Source organism: Cariama cristata, unplaced genomic scaffold (genome assembly GCF_000690535.1).
Source record: "Cariama cristata isolate BGI_N322 unplaced genomic scaffold, ASM69053v1 scaffold21941, whole genome shotgun sequence".
NCBI classification, from domain to species: domain Eukaryota; kingdom Metazoa; phylum Chordata; class Aves; order Cariamiformes; family Cariamidae; genus Cariama; species Cariama cristata.
Genome location: NW_009601320.1, coordinates 3,724 through 25,759, shown reverse-complemented (window position 1 = coordinate 25,759; position 22,036 = coordinate 3,724). Strand labels below are relative to the sequence as shown.

At 45.5% G+C, this 22,036-nt stretch overlaps 1 protein-coding gene across 3 annotated transcripts; it reads right to left on the bottom strand.

The window, feature by feature from the left end:
* Window positions 1-1,129: 1,129 nt before the first annotated feature.
* On the bottom strand, window positions 1,130-18,594 carry WDTC1 (WD and tetratricopeptide repeats 1). 3 transcript variants are annotated; one of them, XM_009710414.1, is made up of 15 exons: window positions 18,453-18,594; window positions 16,261-16,344; window positions 15,304-15,350; window positions 13,993-14,104; window positions 13,388-13,575; window positions 12,528-12,710; window positions 12,116-12,210; window positions 10,933-11,048; window positions 9,702-9,777; window positions 7,859-7,955; window positions 6,473-6,646; window positions 3,027-3,279; window positions 2,498-2,655; window positions 1,883-2,075; window positions 1,130-1,734 (listed from the first exon to the last, which is right to left on the bottom strand). In XM_009710414.1, exons 1-15 carry the CDS (start codon window positions 18,558-18,560, stop codon window positions 1,537-1,539), a joined length of 2,082 nt encoding a protein of 693 aa, XP_009708716.1. In that variant the 5' UTR covers window positions 18,561-18,594; the 3' UTR covers window positions 1,130-1,536. The 3 variants fall into 3 exon arrangements, with proteins under 3 accessions (XP_009708716.1, XP_009708718.1, XP_009708717.1); XM_009710416.1 differs by having other exon boundaries at window positions 2,498-2,666; window positions 3,044-3,279; XM_009710415.1 differs by having other exon boundaries at window positions 7,859-7,952.
* Window positions 18,595-22,036: the final 3,442 nt, after the last annotated feature.

The following is a 22,036-nucleotide window of genomic DNA, read 5'->3' as shown; positions in this document are numbered from 1 at the left end:
CAGCACTGCGCAGTCTCTCTCATCAATGCCTGGCAGCCAGAAGCAGCCAGAGAAGGAAGGGGAGGCCTCTCATCTTTCCACAGCAGGAACAGGAAGACCAGGGATTGCACCACATGGAAGAACAGCCCTAATGCAGCATACACACATGCGCACACACTCCCAGACACACATCTCACACCCCTGGGACCAAGGCTAGCATGTTCAGACCTTCAGCAGTAAGAGATACGAGACAGCGCAGAGCAGTTAAGATCTCCAGGGGCTCTTTGGTCTTAGTTGATAGTCCTAGAAAAAAAAACCAACCTCTTCACATTCGGTTGTAGCACAGCTGTGTAAGATCTATTTGATATTTAGCGTTTGGCAACTGCAAGAGGGAAAACCTGCCTGTTACGTGAGAGAGGAAGGAATGGAAGTACAGTGCTGCATTTCTAGGTGTACTCCTGGCTTTGCAGCCAGAGTCAAAGTGTGGAGAGCAGGAAGAGGAAGGAGGGTTCCTGAGAGGACCACTAATCCATCAGATGTTACACCAACAATGAGGCAGAGAAGGCCCACCTTGGCCAAGACAGAGCAGCGGACTGCAAAAAAATGCTGCCGTCTAAAAGCTTGAAACTTTAATTGCAACATATACACGGTGGTTAACGTTCTCAGCTCCAGCACAGATGACATGGAGAAGAGAAGGTGAATACAACTACACACATTTTGGGCAACGGAGAAAGCAGCTCTGGAAGAGCTTTGTTACCAGCCCCTTTCCTCAGCAGCTTTAGGTCCGCAGGTCCTAGGCCTCCGCTCAAACCCGCTCTTGTTGCTGTCACCTTTCTCCACAGGTTCATAGACCACAGAAGAAAGGATCAGAGCTGGGCAAGCACATCCTGCTGTGTTGAGCTGCACATACTCAGTGCCTTCACTGTTTCATAAACTAAGACAGACGGCCAGGGACAAGACAGGCAATATCCAGTCCTTAATACAACACAGCTACATCTGGTGACAATGTGTTAGAGATGGAAGCCAGAAGAAAGATGTTATGGGACAAAACAGGTGTTTCATGGCCAACAACCCTAAACCAGGGGCCTCTAGACAGGCTGGTAGCACAAAAGCAGAGTCAAGCTTTCCAGACCAAGATCACTGCAGTAAATTCATTCCACAACCCCCGCCCTAGGTTTGTATTTTATTCAGGAATTTAACATCCCCTCTGCAAATGCATGAACGCAGGCAACATCTCCCTGCACCAGATCATACAGCAGCTCTGGAAAGAAAGATCACCAGCTTACACTGCTTACAGACAACTCAAATACCCCTGTTGGGACTAAATTCCACTAAAGGCAAACCCCAAACTGCACTGCCATGCTGCTCGGTAGCGTGAGGGGAGAAGGAGGAGGTGGTGGCGATGGTTTAAAGAGACAGCCGCTCCTGCCCCTGCCAGCTTGTCCTACTCTGTGCATAGTGCGAAACAGTGCAGTCATTCATCAGAGAAAGTTCAGGACCAAGGAAACTAGGTTCCCTTTCAGCCAAACAATTAGAGGAAGGAGAGGCAGTTCTGTTTTAGCTGGGCCGGCACTGCACTTGCCCCTCTGAGCTGTCTTCATCATCTGAGCCTCCAGCCCCACCACTGGTCAGTCCTGTAATCCGGTACCCCATGTTCAGCAACATCACCTCCAGCGGGTCTGCATTCATCCGTCTCTGGTTAGCTTGGGAAGCACCTTCCATGTCTACTACCACGCGGCCATTAAGGGTTTCACTCTGCAAGACAAGAAGGGAGAGAACTCAGGAAGGCAGTGCTAGGACCAAAGAGGGGCTGTTACTCCTGCTGCCACAACTATCAGGAGATCCCAATAGTAAATGCCAGTCTGTGTCACATCTCATGACAGCCTTTTAGTGCGGCTCTTACCTCTGGCCTAGGGTTCCAGAGTCGTACAACTGGGTCAATGCCGCTGGTAGCCAGGAAGCAGTAACTGGGATGAGGCTGGAGACAATTCACAATCGACTCGTCTCCCTGCAGCACTCTAACAAGGTTGGTGGTTTCTTTCTCCCAGATGAAGAAGGAGCCGTCATCTGACCCACTGACTATGTACTGTGCATTGCTAGGGTGAGAGGAGCAGAGACTGGAGATCACAGCTCAGAGCCAAAGCTAGTCTCTAGCAGACATCAGAACCTCAGTTGGCTTCTATAATCAGCAGGCTGCCACCCCTCACGCTTATGGATCCAGACAAAGCTTTCTGTGCTGGTTCCCTCCATCCCCGGGATTTATCTTTTCAATCCCAAATGGCTTTTCTGAAACGCTAGCCCAAAAGGGTCCTCTGTGGATCTGCTACTGAACCAGCTATTCATGCAGCCACACAAGGAGGAGGGTTTCTGTCATCTTTTTCAACCCTGCAAACCAGTGTCAGTGTCATTTTATGAACAGTCACATGGGGCTACGCATGAGGCTTTATCCGATGGAAGAGAGCATTCTGCTGCTGCTCACACTCCTGTCCTGCATCCCTATTATGCTCTGCCAACATACCTGCCAAAGAAATTGGCCTCTTTGATGTCTGTAGTAGTGTTACAGTGGCCACAATATCGGAATTTGTAGTCGTAGCTGCGCTCCCTCAGCACCATCTCATCCTCTGAGATGGAATCCTTGCGGCCTGTGGCTCGCAGCCGGATGGGGCCACCCCCTTTCTTGTCTTCAGCTGGAAGGACAACAGATTTCCCTCATCACAATTTGGGGAAGAACATGTTCTAAGCAAACAGCACTCTAGGAGACCCCAACAGCTTTAGAGAAGAGTTAAGGACAATTCCAGCAGGGAGCAGGGCTTAGAGCACAAGCTTCCTTCCAGATTATCTCCTGGGTACATCAGACTCCTTTTATCATACTCTCGCTCAAGAGCAAACCAGGACTAGATGCAAGGAAAGAACAGGCTCAGGCCAGTTTTTGTGCACAGTAACAATCAATCTCTCTCAGAAGTTGGAGCTTTACTTCAGAGGGACAGTTTAAGGAGAAAATTCCATGTCCGATCATTAGATTTTAGTATAACCTTGAAGAACCATACTGAACCCTGGCACTCACCATTATCACTCTTGGAGAAGAGGGCTGCATTGATGTCTCTGTCTAGTGCATCGCAGGCACTGCTATGGGCTTGTTCTGGGAACTTCCCTTTAAAGTCATCCAGACACTCCAGTGCTTCTGCCACATACTTGAGTTCAAAGAGACAGCGGGCAAGACGGAAATGGGCCTTCAGGTGGCATGGATTCAAGGATATGGCCTTCAAGCAGTCTCTTAAAGCATCGTAATGGTCCCCATCCCTGAAGAAAAGGGAGCAGAGGATTAGATAGCCCAAGCAGAAACAGCATACATTCCTCACTGCTGTTTCCCAGCCCTCATTTCACTCTAAAGCTTGTAATTTCCAGCTCGCTCTATGCAAGCAGACACCCCACAAGCTCATAGACTGATAGCATTTGCTGCTTCTCAGGGGCACCATCTGACCAAGCCCAGCTTCTTGAATGCACCTTCACACGTATACAGGCAGCCCTGTAACGTGACCACACAGGGAAGCCCAGCAAGTCTTGACCTGCCATTTTAAATCCGACCGAGCAGAGCTCACGGATATCACACATTTAGGGAAGTCCTTTGAAGATGGAGGATGCACAAGCCCTCTGGCCAAGCAGACACAAGGCCTCTCCTGCAAGGCAAGCAGGGCCTCCTCAGAGCACGGCAGCTCACGCGTGCCCCTTTGTGGGCGCACAGCGTGGCAGCATGTTTCCCTGCCCACAGCCACTTGCAGCCCTCAAGAAGGAGCTACAGAACCACCACATTTCATAGCCCTGATGGACAACTATCTAAAGCAGCAGTCTTTTCTCATCTTTACACCTCATCTTTTAAATTTTAAAAATAAGCGTTATAGCAGACTGGTATCATAATGGATATTTATATCCCATTTACAGTTACTGGAGACTATGCTTGATCTCCCTAAGCTCCAGGGCTGTGGGAATAAGAATGACTCTGCTTGTGCTATGGAAGCAGAGGAGAGACTTGACGAGCCTTGCATGCTGATATTGAGTTCAGACTGACAGAGGCTGAGAAGTCAGCCAGGGCTGACACGCCTAGTATATCACAATGTGTCTTGAGAGAGCACCAAGTCTCCATATGATAGCTACTACCATTACTACTATTACTAATAATAATGTTTCACACCTGTAGCCTACGTGCACTGCACCTACCAAAGTCTGAAACAGTCCCAAGGGGAAGGGAATGAATTACCCTGTACCTTCTACAGGGTGACAATTTTTGATCACATGGAGCCTTTGTCAGGGAGTAGGTGCTCCTGTATCTCTACTCATTAAAGGGAGCTCCAAATCTTTGGGTTACATGCTAAGCAGCGCTTATGCAGTGCTACAAGCATGTTCTGCAAACCATTCATCCTATTGCTCCCTCCCATCTAGGCGGATATTGGCCACATATTACAGCTTGCTAGCACAGTACAGAAGGTGGAGTGCCTTGTCCATGAGATCTGCAGTAGAGCAGAAGAAACATGGTTCTTGAGGGCTGTCTTTGCAGCACTGAGTCCGTGTTAATCCAGGAGGCCGGATGCACAGCATCAGGCCACTTTTATTCAAAGAAAGAGGGAATACTAGTTACCTGTTATGATGACAGACGGGTGTCTCGCGTTTTCAGAGCTGACTGGGTTATGAGCTGCTTTGCTACCCTCAAAAATCCTTCAACCTCAACTACCAGTGTCAGACAGCCCAACAGATTGGTATGAAAATGTACATGTTGAGATGTAAAGCAGGCACTGGCTTCTCCCATTGTTACAGGTTTCACTCAGCTTGTGTAAAAATGCTCTAACTAGAAATCAGCTAAGTACTACCAACATAGACTGCTGAAGGCAATCTGGAGAGTGATGCAGTTGGCTCTTATGAGCAAATTTTAAAAGGACAGCCTTAGGAGTGCTGCAGAGTACGAGTAGCATCTTATGGGAGATCAGCAAGGGGAGGTGAGGGAATTACAGACCTTCCTTTTTTCTAGATCTCTCTGTTATTGAGAGAACGAGGACAAAGCAAGACCTGCAGTATTTTGCAGGGTGGCCTATAGCTGTTCCTGCTCTGAACATGAACACGGTGGTTCAGCGTGAGTTGCTGTCCAACTGCTTCACCCTCCTTCTCAGTGACATCCCAGCCACTTTCTGCCACACACCAGTAGCTGTTCCTAGCAGAAAAGTGCCCCGTCCTTTCTGCACCTGAGAAGATATCAGCTCGGTACTATTTAAATTCTAATCATTGCATGCCCATTGTGCATATATTTTCACATCTTCCTGCTACTGAAAACTGTAGCAAAGCACTAGCTGACACACAGAAAGGTTCAGATTTGCCAACATCCTTCGGGAAAAACGATTCCTATAAGAAAAATGTCATTCATGAGATCAGCACTCGGCTTCTGTCTTCCATTCCTTAATCCCAACCTATTGTTCTTCTCTCTCTGAACACTGAGGTCTTTTTGAGGCAGCTCCCAAATCTCTGCTATTGCAAAACAGCCAGTAGGCCAGTTACCAACAGTCACAACAACTGCTGGCTGCTCTTTATCTTGGCAAGAAGATAGGAGAATTCATACTGGGGATTTCAGCAGGGAGAGAAGGATATCCTTACAAAGCAAATGTAGATGAAGGACCACAGCTATTTTAAATATGTTAATGGCAAGTCATGCTACTCAGTCTTACTCTGCTCAAGGGGACAGTTGCTAAAATAACTCAGCTGTATCTTGCAGATGCAGCTCTAGCTGTTGGTCAGAGAAGACATTACCTACTGCAGAGGCTAACGGCGTATTTTGCAACAATCTAGACAGAACCTTCCTCAGACTCTGAGGCACCAGTTGCCACCTCCCCAGATCCCTCAGAGAGGTTTGTTTCCAGTCAAGGGGAATGTGGGTTAGCTGGGGTAACACAGGAATCACCAGGTCACGTCTGACTATCTGCAGTACTAGTTACTTGGACAAAGCAGCCACCAAAGCAACTCCAGGCAGTCCTTACAACTATCTTATATCATGAGATACGAAGTTATAAAGCATCGCAACCATTACCTCATCTCTTGACAGCAGATTCAGAGCCATACTCTAATGCAGATCAGAACTATCCAAAGAAACACAAACACCCTTGGAGACACTCATAATGCTGTTGCTCAGAAGCGGATTTTTGGTTTCTTTTTAAATAGGAAAGGAACAGAACATTACTCAGCATGCCAGTAGGCAATATGATGAGCTATTACCAGCTGTGCTTGCTTGTGCGGTATCTGTGGCTGTAATTTCTCCAACACATGCTGCTGTGCAATCCCCTTGTTCTGTGCCAGACATGACCCACTTACGGCTTGATCCAATAACCCCAATCCTGCCCCACACACAGGGAAGCCAGGTGCTTCGCAGTGGACAGCAAGGTATCCGTGGTCCTCAGAAGTCAGGCACCAGCACTGCCTGTGACACCAAACTCTCTGATATTCTCTGCTTCCTTACCACTTGCGCTTCATGTAGGCAGCAGCTCTGTTTCCATACAGCATGGCATTGTTGGGGGCTTTCTGGACTGCTTTGCTGTATAGCTGGATGGCTTGAGTCCACAGCTGGCAAGCAAAGGCCTCGTTGGCTTGCTGCTTGATTCTCTCCAGATACGGGGGCAACTCCACTTGGGGACTGAAGGGAAAGAAGAAAGGAGCACAGGTAAGTCTAACATGCTAATGCTCTGTTAACTCCAGATAAATGTCTGCAGTGGGTTTTTCTCTAGCTTAGCAAGTCCCAGCAAGCACTAGCTAATACCAAAAGTTTCAGAAAAAGGCAGAAGAGATCCTGAACCTGAATAACCTGAATTTAAGAGGAAGGTTTCTTTTTGACCATTGTTAGACTGTTTCTGTTTTTTCTTTATACACATATACTCAAAATTGAACAGTGGGTATTTTAAGAATCTGATCCCTCAGACTTCACCAATGCATCTTTGCTCTGACTGCATAAACAACATCTCCAATCCTCTTTTTAGCATTGTGTAACAGAATGCAAATTCGGAAGGAAACCAAGCATCTGAGTTCACAGGGCTGCATAAGGCCCATGCTCAGCAATCCAAAATTCCAGCCACATCTCTGCTGCTGTGACGGAGGGGCCATCTAGAGGAAATAAGCTGAAAACATTCAACAAAGTGACTTTGGTGGAACCTAGACTACCCATATATGGTATTAAGTAACTGTGTCTTGACTTTTAACCATGTCTCATCAGCTGGAGTTAAAAAACAGTCAGCAAGATGCGCTTCAAGTCTGCTTCTGCTTCACCCCAACTGCATTTTGCTCCTAAAGAAAACAAGCAGCAGGAACAATAGAAGAGGGCCCTCCATCCATTCCTAGCTCACACACCGACTACTGCAGGAGTAATGACACCAGTGTCATTGTCGTAAAGCAATTTTGGCTGCTTCAGTTCAGTTTGCAGCAGGCAGGCACCCAAAAAAAAAAAAAAGGCAAAGGGAAAGCAAGGCTCTTTCTACCCGACAGCCTCTCCCATTTACCAAGACACAGCTCCTGCAGATCAGGAAGTAACAACTGCTCAGGACAACTAAGAACACCTTGCTTCCAAGTCTGAAAAGTCATTTCTTAGTTTTGTCTGCAGTAATTCATCATAAGAGGGGAAAAATCCTCGTAGACAACATTTCTCGCAGGACACTCTTGCCTGATTGGACTCTTCTTCATAGCCCACACAGCAGCGGCAAATACAGCTTCTAGGACAGAGGCCACTTGACAATCAAGTCAACAGACCAAGTGCATTTGCACTTCACACCTCGTTTAGCAGCACCTAACCCTGGCAAGAGGAAGAGGACAAGAACAAAGCCCTAGGGCTTTCACATAGGTAGAACTGTCCCCTTACCTCACATGTGCTCTTCCTTCAGACAAGCGGAAGCCATTGCTGTGGAGATGGATGCCATTCGACACTCCATTGGTAGAGGTTTTTCCATTCTGCACTTCTGAAGGTTAGGAAAAAAAAAATACAGCCATGCTAAGTATCAATGTAGATTATACAAACTAATATCTGAAGCTTCAGGGGTTTATTTTACAGCAGAGCCAAGCCAACGCCACAGCCCAATTCAGAGCAGCAATAAAACTTCCATGATTCCACACACCCCATCTCCTCCAGTCACCTGGATCTGATTTCCTTTCTTACATTTACTACAAAATCTCTGCAGTATCCTTTGCAATACAACTCTAGAACAGAAAACTAGATGCACATAAAACTAAGTATACACACACAAAGAGAGGGCAGCTTGAACTGAACTGCCTTCAGACTGAGTCTAGGTCATAATCGGAGTACCTGTCTGATCACCAGAAGCCTGATGTTTAGAACTGCAGAAGCATTTAGTAACTTTTTATTTTAGATTCACTCAGATAAAGAATCATAGAGCTACATTGTTGAACATTTAATAGAGCAAGGAAGATGACCAGAACCACTGTAGGAATCCAGTAAAGGAAATCCAGATGCTTTCTTCTTTTCTTACCCTACTGCTCAAGGAGCTGTTACAAGCTGCAGTAATCCTCTGAAGGTCATGCAGCCACATTACCTGCCATTTCTATAGAAAATATTCAGCTTAAATTTTTACAAACTGCATTTGTGTTGCAGCTGGGAGTGCTCCTGCAGGCATTTCACAGGCTGGGAAACTGGGGACACTGTCCAACCAGTCTACTGAACTGCTCAGAGATTTCAGTGTGCAAAGACATGCGTGCGGACAAAGTTCAGCCTTTGTACAGATACTGCCTTTTCACAGCCTTTGCCTGAACTTTCTGTGCCCAACAGGGTGGAGCGCTTGCTGCAACTGCAGCACTGTGAGCCTGTTCAAACGCTGTCCTGCCATTTAAAGCATGACCTCACCAGATACCACAGTACAGATCACCCACATGCATTCAAGACAGAAAAGAAAGGTAGGCAGGGCATGTATTTGCTACCAGTATCTGAGTGTTAGATTAAGGCCTAAGGCACGCCGAGTACACAGATCAAACTCTGCCAGAGCACTCTGAGAACAGGGAAGGGGCTGAGCAGGGAACACTCCCTGGTAAGAGTCAGCCTGTGCCCGGGGAATAACCCTGCAGCCATTCACTGCGTACTGCCTGAAATATCTGTGTACAAACAGGCCCTGTAAGAAACAGGGCCAGGAATAAAAAGGCTTTTGGATATACTTACTTCTCAAATAAATGACTTTTTGATTCAACTATCTCACCACCAGGAGGGATATTAGTGCCAGGCCAGATTCTTAAGATTAGGGAAGAGATTGTTCTGTCTCCTTCCTAATGGACGCATAAGGGGATAACAGAGCTGTTCTGCATTTTACTAGTAAGTTTAAAAAAAATAAAAACAATATACCAATTCCATGCCCATCCACAAAGTTTCCCCCCCCTTAGTTGAAGGCCAGATACCAGGACATCAACCACTCTATCAAGTCTGCTTTATCCTTTGTGCACAGCTTTAAGCATTCTCCTTAGTTCACACATGCGTACACCTCTCAACAGCTCACTTCTTCCCTCAAAACATGTTTTGTCACTCTGTAGAAGAGTTTTAGAACTCAGGGTAGGAACTGCACTGCAGAAACAGCCCAGCAACAGCCATGCCCTACTTAATTTTCCTAGTTCCTGCTCAGACTGGGCTGCACCCTGAACAAGAGTCATGTAGTATGTGATTTCACTCTGCTTTCCACTCACTTTCGTGATAGTATCATACTTACCCCCTGAAGCATGGCACTTCTTTGGGAGGAGAAAAGTGTATGGTCGTTGTTTGTATGTTAGATCAAACAAATAGACCTAAGGAATGAAGAAAGAGAACGAGACAAAAAAAGGCAGTGAAACATAGATGCTCAGGTCACAGAAATAAAACAGGGTTACATGGGTATATGGTTCCACATTTGAGTTTTGCTATTTCTGATCTTCTAACTGGGAATCTTGTTTATAGATGGGTATGCACAGGATGACAGCAGTACCAGTGGTGTGTTCCGTTCCAGCACTGGGTTCAGAAAGAATAATGCTGAGGAGGAGCCTTGTCTTATTCAAGATGTAAGAAAGCCCTCTCCACACCTACAGAACTTAAAAGATGTCCTGACCACAAACCAACCTGCTCAAAAAACTTCAACTCCAATAAGATACTTTAACTATTTAATGAACACAGTGATCATGAAGAAATCAAACATTTATTGTCAGAAAAGTGGTGGTACACTAAACCAAAACCGAAGTCTTTCTAAAATGAAATGAGGATTTCCTGAGAAACTTCGAAAGCAGCCCTGAGAAGCCCTAATTTAAAACTGTACTGGTATAGGAATCGACAGCCCAGATCAGACCTACAGTTCATCTAACTCAGCACCTTCTCTTAAAGGGAATGAGTGCACGTGTGAGAAAGAGATCTGTAGAGGACAACCACAGAGTAACTCGCCCACAAATGAAGCTCCTGCTTAATCCATGCTGATTAATGCTGTCAGGAGGATTTTCTCATTTCATTGATAGGCTTTACAGAAGATCCATGAATATCACCCAGCGCTTAAAATTAATGCAATCAATATTCCAGGTGAAGGCCTTTGCTTCTGTAAGTTCCTTTTTCACTAGATTCTATTACAGAAGCAGTTTGATGTTTCAAGAACCAGTTATGAATTCTTTTCTTGGTCAGCAAAAGTCAGTTCCAGAACTGATTTTTTTTTTAATTTTTTTTTTTTAACTCTTCCAGAGAGTGAAATGTGAATTGGAAAACCAGAATAGAATGCAGTTCAAGTTTGATCAGCGGAAGCATAACAAATAGAGCCCTAATACCAAGCATTTAGTCTGAATGAATGAGAAAGCAGTTTAAAATCAATCATACTACCCCACACAGAAGTTGCTATACCCATTTTCAAGAATGCATAACAACATATGGTGACCCAACAAACACAACCGAATGTGAAGCTCTCTGCCAAACTTTAGCTGTCTTCTTACCTGCTCCCCTCCCATGTTGACCAAGAGCTCAGTGCCATCAGGACTGAAGGTGACGTATGTGGCCACCAGAACTCTCAGCCGGTTGTTGTAGTCCGGAAGCTTCACTGGAAGGTGGCCTATGGAGAGAAGAGACCCATACATATTAGCATGACTAGTAACCATTGTCTTTGTCCTACCCCAGCTGCTCCCTTTTACAAGGGGTTGTTAGAAGAGCAATGTCATGAAGCACATGCACCTAAGCGATCTTCCATTTCCTACTGCTGTTTATTGAATCCCTCCATCAGCCACCAAACCACGTAGACGTGCATAGCTGCCTTTTCACAAGTTCTAGATATCAATTCTGCAAGGTCATCTCCGTATGAAGAGAAGACTGGATTATAACTACCTTGCTAACAATGAAGTCTGCAGAACCCAGCAAATCTCAGTTTTAGGGATTCCTACGGATTTGGCTTCTGTGATTTGTGGCCATCTGCAAACAAATACCTCCATCGTCAACCCTCTACTCAGGTTTCCTTAATAAAGCCCTTAGCACAATCAAAGCAAGGCTCCTAAATATTCAGCTCACACAGAGGTTCTTTTGCTTCAGACAGCAGATGTGTTGCATGACCAATTCAGGGGACCTAAGAAATCCTCTATCAGGGACTCATCAGAAGCAAGACTGCCAAAATCGGTCTGCTGAACAGGCTGGTCTAAGATACTTTAAAAAACCCAAACATTTTTGGGGAAAAAAGATAGTAAATAATGAGCACTGGAGAAGAATGTCATCTAGATTGCCCAGATACTGCATCACTGATTCTTCATCTGCAGGATGAGGACAAGCCACTTCTGTGCCAAAAAGATTTTGAACAGCAGCCTTGCTGGGACCAGTTCCAGGAGAAAGCCTATTGCGCCCAGGTTATCCAATCCTTGACTTTCCAACAAAAGTGACAAAAAGACATTTAGGCTAAAGAAGAAGAAGTAAGGCCAGCTCACCAACACACACCACTGCCAAATCAGGGAAAGTGGGCAGGTACCATAAGCAAGAATTCACAGCATAGAAGTGAAATAAACTGCAACTCCATGGAACATCCCTGTATCAGAAACCTCTGCCAAGCAGTGGTTTCTTGTGTTATGGGTAGAACTCCAATTATTCAGGCATTAACATAAAAGTCCCGTAAATCACCCCCAGCACAGGTCCCAATACCTGCCACGTAGTACTGTGCCGCACCATCCGGAAGGGGTTTCTGTCGGTCGCAGAATGTGTGCACTCCAGCTGAAGGACTCTGCTTCATGCTTTTTCTAGCCAGAAAGAAGAACAGTCTTACAATCACAGCATTGAACTGCTGGCAGCCTGATCTACACTGACACTTCTTGTTCACACACGAGGGGAAGGCCTCATGCCTACACAGCTGTGCAGTCACAAGCCTGCCTCATACCACCCCAGTGTACGCACACAGATCGAAAAGGCTGCGGGTGATAGGAAAGACTGGGTAAAACTTCACTGCGAGACAGGTAAGTGCCAGATCACTGCACTCCCCCTTCCCACCAGAGCCTTGAACAGATTTCTGTACCACTCACGTCTGCCCCGAAGGCCCAGAAAAGCCAGTTGCCATTACCTGTGGTTGTGGATCATGCGTATGTCGTAGAGCCGCACAAAGGGTCCACTTGCCCCTACTGCTAAGTAGTTGTTATCTTGGGGGTTGACCGTCAGGCATTTGGCCTCCACCAGCTGCCCGCAGTACTCTGTCAGGTCTATCAGAACTTCTGAACGTTTGCTGTTCTCTCGCAGATCATACTGTCTGCAAAGGGAAGAGAGAGTCAGGCAATCTGTGCCGCTAGATAACAGAAGGAGCAGTAAGAGAGAGGTTAGCTTTCCACGGTGACCAAACTGAAGACCACCCAAAGCAGCAGGTTTACACTGCTCATTAGTGACCTACACTTAATTATCTGGCTTGTGCACAATGAGATGACACTAACGACACTAACAGTCATTTGTGCCACAGGTTACTGAAAGCAACTCGGTTCAAGATACACTAGGTCTCAATATCAGGATAACCATTAAAACCAGTTCTATAATGTGCACAGTTTTATTCAAGTCCCAAATTAAACTCCAAGTCATGACCTCACAAACAGTAACTCGTATGAAAAGTGGAAGAGACTCACGTAGTAACATTACTCATTTAAGACCCACAATGACTCTGGAGGGAAAAGTCGCTCAGTGTTTTACCTCCCTTCCATTTGACACGGCTGTTCCTTTCTTGGCCTCCCTTTTCAGTGGGGGAAAACAGGGGAGCTGAGGAGAGTATTTATCAGAGGAGTCTACATTTCAAGATGAATCCTTCCATTTTCAGGAAAGGGAGAGATTAACTTAAGCTCTTTAATATAGAGACAGTCTCTCTTCAGATCTGTGCATAGTACATACTGCAATGGATCCTAATCCAATTAATTTTGGGGCAGAACAACTAGAGTTCTGTACCTGATTAGCCCGTCTTCTGCTGCACTCCAGAAGGTGTTAGGCCACATGGGAGCCGTGGCAATCCGCTTAACTCTGTTGGTGTGATCTCCGAACATGTGGATGGTCTCCTTGACAGTCAAGTCATGGACATGCACCTTGGAATCTGCAGCTCCCGTGATGAGGATCCGATCTCCTGAATGCGGCAAGAACTGTGGGACACAGATTTGACAATTCAAACCTGAGAAGTGCTGAGGCTGTTCCCATGGACATCGCTGAGCTGTCCTGGCAAGTCACAGAGCAGTTTGCTTGAGGAACACAGGATAACCCATGTTTTATTACCTACGCTACATATATGCCAGTGTGCACACTCACAAGTCACCAGCTATAGTGGCACACAAAATAGTCTCTTCATCACACATCCCAATTTGCTACAACTACTTCCTTTCAATTTACAGAGAGAACGTGATAAGCCTGGGAGCTGCACAAACTAAGAAGTGAAGGTATTAACGTAATTTTTTTGTAACATTAGAAATATTAAATTATTTAGGGGGCAGGGGGACTGTTTGCAGGAAAATGTTTCCCAGGTTGCTGATTTTGTTAGCCATTCATTCCTTCTAACCATATACCTTGACAGAAAAGATGTTTGCAGTATGTCCTGTGTGCATAGAAAGGAGTTTCTTGTGGTGCAGAGGATCCCAGACAATGGTATGCTGGTCATCAGAGCCAGAGGCCAACAAGCTAAAAGAAACAGAAGAGAAGTATGCATCATGTACTCTTCTGTTCTAAGCCATGACCAGTTTCTTAGAGTGGTTTGACCACAGACAGCTATTAAGTTAATTCAGCTCTAAGAAGCCCACTTCCTCCCTCTTTTCTCAGCTATGTGTTCTTGTTGTGCCCCATACGCCAATCCATTCAGCCCAGTCAGAGAGCTAAACCAGCCAAACATCAACTCCATAGAAAATACAGCGAGTGTTTTTCGTTGGTTTAGCTCATTGAACCAGCTCACCACAGATTCAGATGACACAGACGAAAACAATAGGAGCATTTGGTCAACAACAAAACGCAGGGTCTCCATTTTCCTTATTAGCCTGGCTGCATTAAGTGCTCCACATCATCCCGAACCCAAGCCAAGGCATTCATTCCTGGACTTTGGATGTGCCCAAGCAGTCCCAAGCCAGGGCTCATTCAGTGATTCAGAGACTGCTTTAAGTGTAGGGTGTGGCAGCGGTATCGCAAGGCGCTGTTCGCCTTGCACATCTATCTTCATTTGAAGCAAAAGAATCTGACGTCTGCAACTATCAGCTGTTTTAAACTTATTTCCTTGTAGCCAGATCTCTTTCAAGTACATGAAATTTTCACTGGTAAATAATTCTGAAAGAGAGTATCAGACAGCAGACTTTGGATCTTGTAAGAGGCATGTCAAGAAACATTTTCCTTCCATCAAGTTGTTTCTCATGCCAATACTCTTTATTCCACTTGGTTAAGGGAAATGCTCTTATGTTTAGCTTCCCTCTAAAATTGCAGAGGGGCAAACGATCTACCTCTCTCCCTTATATACTTGTCCCCCAGCAGAACCTTTTAACAGCATGGTGAAGGGGGTGGGGAAATGTCACTACCAGCTGGGCAAATCCTAAAGATCCATTATAATCCATAATACCACTTAAGAGAAGAGAAGCAGCCTTCAATCTCCACTTCTTAGTCTGGCCATTTCCCTTCTGAACCCACTAAAGGGACATTTCTAATAATATCCAGATATATTTAACAAAATAAAGCTTCTTTTCAAGCATGAGCTCTACTATGGTTCAAAACTTTGAGCTTGAGCTCTGCTTTACTAGGAATGGGAAGCAGCTGCTTATGATAAGATGACCTACATCCTACACTTGGGAGAACCTGGGGTTATCAGTTTGTTGATCCCCCAAATCAAACCACACACTTACTCTCCTTTTTCATTCCATTCTAGACAGTTGACACACCCAGAGTGACCCTGAGAAAAAAAAAAAAAAAAGGGAAGATGGTATTACACAAACTTCAGACGTATCAAACAGAGCTGTTCCAAGACAAGGACACAGCGAGCTCCCCATACGTAACAACTTGTTCCAATACAAGCAGGTTTTTTTATTCCAATCCTGCAAAAAACCACCCACATGGCAGATAAGCACCTCAAGAAAAGACAGACATGCTATAGCAGTTGGGGTAGAGAAGGCAAAATGAAACAAATAAAAAAGAAATGCAGCATTGAATAAAATGGCAGTTTAGTCTCAGAGGCTACAGATGAAATCCTGCTGTACACACGGAAAGGTGACTTTGCTTCAAAACCCTTCGGCTAGGCTGACAAATTACATGCACAGGTTCTCTGGGAACGCAGGGAAAATGCACTTTTGATAACTCTTTTAGCAGCACCTTGCTGCTGGGTTACTAGATCATCCATCTTTATCCAAATTAACTAACAACCGTACCAGGAAAGACTAGGGGAGCATTTGACACGGCAGATGCAATTGAAAAATCGAGGACAAAAGAATCCTTTCCTCCCCAAACCAAGACAATCTTAAGATCTTTCTAAGCTGTGTCAGAGCAGTCTTTAAGCAACACATTACTCTCTTCAGCATTAGAGCTGAGTATCTTCAACAGTTGACAACTGCCTTCTTCAGGCCGCACTGTTGGGATTAGCTGATACACACCCGTTAAAGGCTCTCCTGTAGGTGCGTTGGGTAATGCAGAAAGCTCACACAAGATCTCACTGAGCTATTCCTGGCCCTAATGCAGTTTAGGGGACTAAGTAATCAGTAGCTATCCCACATGAGAGAGAGAATTTCATACACTCCCGCACACTGTCCTTTCTGCAGCAAGTTGTACAACAAGCAGCTCGGTTTGCTCTTTGAACGCTGCAGGCTTACCTGCAATTCTGCTTCTAGGCCCAGGCGTCGAATGAATGGATCAGTGACATGGTAGTGTCGTTCAAAGCCCAGCGCACCCCTCTCCTGCATGAAGCAAACAAGCACCACACTGACTACAGCAAATAAAACACTCCTTTTCCCCTTTAAGAGAAGATCCAAGAACTTTAAAAATCAAGCTGGGATCTTGCCAGGTATTGGGGTGTCCATAGCATGAGGGAGACACCATTTGCATCATTTCCAGGTAGGCAGTTTGTAATCCTTGCCCATGAATTGGTTTAAAACGGTGTTTATCTAATTGCTGGGACCCAGCTGGGTAGCCAAGACAAGGTTTGAGAGGCCCACACTAAGAACAAGTTGCCTACTTTGGGCCAGAAATAGAAGATATAGAAGAGCTTGGGAACACCTGTCATTATTTTTTGGCAAGGATTTCAGAAGCAACTCACTTCTGAGGACAGCACTGCCAGACCACAGCTGCTCAGAAGTCTGCCATTACACAGAACCTGTCCTGAAGCACCACCACCACCATGGGGCAAAGTATGGGGAACGTAACCGGACAGCATCCTTTAGAGACGGTTTATTTCATCAGCAATGGAGTAGGAGCATGTAGCTGCAGTACCACAGCACAGCCTGTTCTACAGCTGCCACAGAACTGCGTCAGTACAAATGAAGGTGAAGAAAAGCAGGACAGTTGTTTCCCCTGTGATCTCACAGGGTTCACAGATGCATTAGCAGATGGCTTCGATGAAAGAAGGCCAACTGCAGAGGCAGGCATGAAGAAAAGGGAATGCAAGTCATATTTGGACTGAACATCTAATGTCCAAGGAGACTCCTTCCTAAGGCCTGATCCAGCCTTGGTCCCATCCCATGCCATGCTACAGTCAGGCAAAGACAACTTAAGCCTTCTTTATCACCATTTATAGATGAGAACACTGATGTCAAAAATGACAGTGATGGCACTAGGAACATGTCAGTAGTCACAGAGCAGATACAAAGAACTGGTGTATCACATTACAGCTCTGCAGACCAATTTTAAGTAATGGACTTCACACAACAAAAGCTATTTGAAAACAAAATGGAGACAGATATAAGGGGCTTGGAGAAAAAATGAAAAAAAAAACAAAAAAACCAGGCTTTTTGTAGTAACTTCCATTATAAAATTCAACCCCCTTGACATATTTTTACGGGTAGCATTCCCAAAACACTGCTAGGCCCAGTGTAAGGTGCTGCAGTTACAATCTCACTGGCTTTGTGGTCTGTGCAGTAGGATATTGTTTTTCCTACAAGGAACTGTCAGACTTTGCAATCTTCCCAAGGTCACACATGAAAGTCTAACAGACCAGACAGTGTGAAAAAGTCCCATGCTAATGTTCTAACCACAGAACCATCCCTTCCTTGTTAGGGCAGCAAAATAAATCTTTGCACATGGATTAAATTACAAGTCTTATAATACAAAGTTTGGTACCAAACTGCAAAGTGAAGCAAGCATTCAAGCTCCTAGTTCCTTATTCTGGCCACTAACAGACCACTTTCGTGAATGCTGATTACCAGCAAAGCTGCAAATGATTTAAGGCCTCTGAGTCCAAGTAATAATTGCCTATTGTGTCTGCTGTAGCTAGTCCTTTCACGTTAAGAGATATTTCACAAACGCAACTATCAGATGACTGATCCGACCACCGTAGAAGTTTTTCCCTACACAAAGGAAGCAACATACAGCTCGTTAAAGAAAAAGAGACAGAAAGAGACCGAGACAGAGATCGTTAGCTTTACTACAGTCAGAAGATACCTTTGATGGCAAGATCACACGAAGAGAACACATAAAACAGCAGACAGAAAACTCATGAGGGAAGCTAACTAAGGGTCTTTTATGGTGTCCAAACACAAGTAGCCATATTTCTCACTTCAACGTTGTACTCAAAAGGAACGGACCTGCTGATGTCAAACTAGCACGGTGCGCCCCTGCTAGGAAGAAGCATGGTATTCTTGTTATGCCATACTTCATCCCAGCTCTTCATTAAGGATAGTGATAGGTCCTATGTGTTTGTTCTCTTAAGCTTCTCGCAGAGCTTATCAATACGTAAGTAGCAGAGGTCTTTTCAGAAGTAACGGCAACAACGTATTTCCCAGTCCAGCATGAGCATCAACTCTCTACCTGCCCTCCACCCAACGCAAGCGAACACTTGGCTATCACATACCTTGATCTGTCTGTGGATGATATCTCTGGTAATGTTTGCTTTTGCCATCTTCTTGCAATGGGGCAGACGAAAAGAAGCTACAGGAAGAGCTGCTGTGCATCCAAGCATGCCAACAGAGCAAAGATCCACACTAAGGGCATTTAATTACCTGCAGAACAGAACAGGGAGGGAACAAAGGCAGGCATACAAACGTGTTAGGCCACTCACATACAATGTCAAGTACTTTATTTTCAGAAAATAGCGGTGGCTAAGAACTGACAAGTTTTGTGTAAAGGCTCCTTGAAGAAACTCAAGGATGGGAAGGAACAACGTGAGACTGAAGAACATCTGACTTAAGAGGCCGTCCCCAGTTTGTGGAGAAATTCACAACGAGCACAACTCCAGGACTACATCAGCCTAGAAAAGCCATGTTTCTATGCCAGCAAAGACCCTGCAAGTCCAGAGCAGCATCCTGTTTCACAGCTTGCCTCCCACCATTACATGTCCACTCATGTCCAATTTCACAGTTCCCAAACTCTACAATCAACAAGACTCAGGATACTGTGAATAAACAAGGCATCAATATTTTTGGCCACCTCTTCTCTCTCATTCACTACATTTGGTTATCAGCCAAAACAAAAAAAACCCAAACCAAACAAGATCTGAAAGGGTATTAAGCATTCCTTAGAAATCGTAACAGCCAACTATCAGGTGACACTATCATCTGAACACTCAATTAACATTAGCAATAGAAAAGGGACAATCATTTAAAGATGTATTTCCAGGAGAAATTACAGTTTTCCACGCTCCTAATGGAGTTCCATATTTAATGCACTAACCTAAATAATTTAAATCCCACAGAATTAGCTACACCTTCTAAAAAACATTCAAATTGCAGAGCGAATGTCACAACCCTACTCCGGACAGGCTGCCTAGCAAAGGACCAGTCAGTCTCTGAGAAATGATGTAATTCATCTCATTTACATACCACAGGCCCTGCGCTGTCCCATTTTGGTATTTCTACAGTTCTCTTAAAAAAAAAAATTAAACACCCATTTTGTCCTGTGTGAACCAGTAGTTTTAAATTCTCTTTAAAAGCATTCACAAGAGAACAAGCCAAAATTTTCAAATGAGTCCTCTTTTGAATGAGGAAATGCTGATTCATTGAAACAAGAACATTTCACAGAAACACAGCAACAAATAACTCCGCTGAGGTCAGGCAGAAGTTTTGACAAACCCTGCCTGATTCTCATACCGGTTCATCTGTCAGGTTGCTGCAAAGCGAGGGCTTCCACCATTAGCAACTTGAAGACCCCGCAGCCGTACCGCAGCTTCCACTGCATGGCAAAACCACGAGGCTCCTGCACCCCAGGACCCCCAAAGCCCTGGGCTTCAGCTTCAATCTGCTTTCAAAAAACTGTTAGCGTGCGTACGCAGGCATTTCCCCATGGGTAGGAAGTACCAAGAATTCACGTTTCCTCACAGAAAGCGGAGTTTGCCCAAAGTGGAAATTCGAATTAGCTTTCCTAACACAGCTGGCTCCTCTATGCAGCTCCGCGGTGAACACAGATACGTCGTTAGACCTACAGAGAGCAAGAAAAGCCATACAAACAAATGGAAAATCGGCTTTTCTGGCAGTGGGCTCCTAAGCAGGATGTTTAGGGTGGCCATAGGATCTCCCCAATACAACACACAGGGAAAAGGCACAGCTGTTTGTAGGTCTCTGAAGATGAACGTCCCTGCTCCAGATGGCAGAAGACAAGCGGCCCTCACAGTTGTATTCCAGCCCTATTCTGTATGCATGATGAGAACAAAATTGATAAAATTCCCACAACGAGAGCGCAGGCCTTGAACTCAAAGCAAATCAGGACAATGGGAGGGCTCTGCACGGCAAGCCTGCTCCCAGTCCGTGCCCAGCGAGGGCTAACGAGGCCATATTTTCACCAGGACTGATTCAAAGCCCAGACATACACAGAGCAGGCCAAGCTCACCACCATCCAAGTCCAGCTTCTGCAGTAGATGTGTCCAGTAAGCCAGCGGCCTCTGCCACACGTCTGGAGTTCACCACGGCAGAAGCAGCTCAACTCACACCCCCAGATGTTGGAGCAATCAGCTGAGATTTTTTTGGACCTCGTCATCTCTTTTAGAGCATAAATTAGGGCTCATCTAGAATCCACTGGTCAGCCTGAAAATGAGCTAGTGTGTATGTCTTTGCTCATCATGCATGTATTTAATCCACATTCCTTTTACTCCAGAAGTAGCACCAGGAAAGCCAGCGTGCATGCCCAGGAAGACACCTCATGTTTTAAGCATCTTTAACCTCACTCACCCTCACGTTAAGTAATACTTGCTCCACTCCCAGGTTTAATAGCAAGAGGCAGCACTATGACTGCATTTGCTCATCGGTAGTTCACACTAATTCTTGTAGTAGGATGATTAAGCTATCAGATTTTGATACCTATCCTCCGGCTTTGCACATAAGCTTAGCATAGGTATTGCTTTGCCTGCTTATGGAGACAGAATCCATAAGGGGACAACAACAACTGCCCTTAGGAACAGCTCACAAAAACGGGAAGGAGAGGGAGCAGGCACCTGCAGCAAAGCCCCTTGGCACAAGGGCAAGTGGATCCTGCTGACTCTGCAGCTCCAAGGTAAACATGGGAAACCAGCACAGACCCATCGCTACTTGTGTCCAAGGCCAGATCTACATAAATGTGCCAGCTGGGCTAAATACGCTACATTGTTGGAGACATCTATGAGGACGTGGTTTCCAGACATACTTCTGCTAAGTTCTGCATGAGGGCGAGAAGGACTGCTAACTCAAAAACCAGCTTCAAGGTAGACTAAATGTGCAGGGATGAATGGTATCTGTGATCTCTCTGTTTCTCCAGACACCCTTTCCAGCTAACAAGCCTCCACCTGCTCTTCTCCTGGGCCGGATCCCCACAGACCGGTCTCCTTAAACAAACCCTCCAGGATGCACAAGTGTTTTCTCCATCCATAGCTGCAACAGGGCAGAGAGACCCCCCATTGCCCTGAGACGCCGCAGCGGCTCACCCCTCAGCCGAGGGACTCTGGTACTCACGGTACAAAACCCACGATCTCCTTACCTTTAAGATTCTATCTCCTCCTCCGTGTAGCCCTATTAAATACATCAGCCACCCGATCTCACACAACACTTTTCTGCAGGAACCTGTGACCAGTGACTGATGACAGTTAAACAACTTTTTCCAGAGAAGCGAATGATCCATTAACCTAAACTACACCATCAAGAGACACAAGGGACAATATTCCAGCAGATCTCAGCACCTCAGTCTTGTCTGCAACTTTCCACTCTTCTTAGTGCTTCCCTACAACATTCCCAGACCCTGTCCGCAGTCCCCCTTTTCTAAGCAGCATCCAGCTAACTCTTCTTGATCCCTGCCAGGCAGGGACTTTGTCTTCCTCTCTAAGAGCAGTTTAGTTTTCTTTCGATCTTAGGACCCCAAACAGGCCTAACTAATACCATGCCATAGCCAAGCAGGCAGTCATCTCCCGACTGACAAATGCCCCACGGCTCTCTTAAGGCCCCTGGAAGTATTTTTGGCGGATTTCCTACCTGCAGT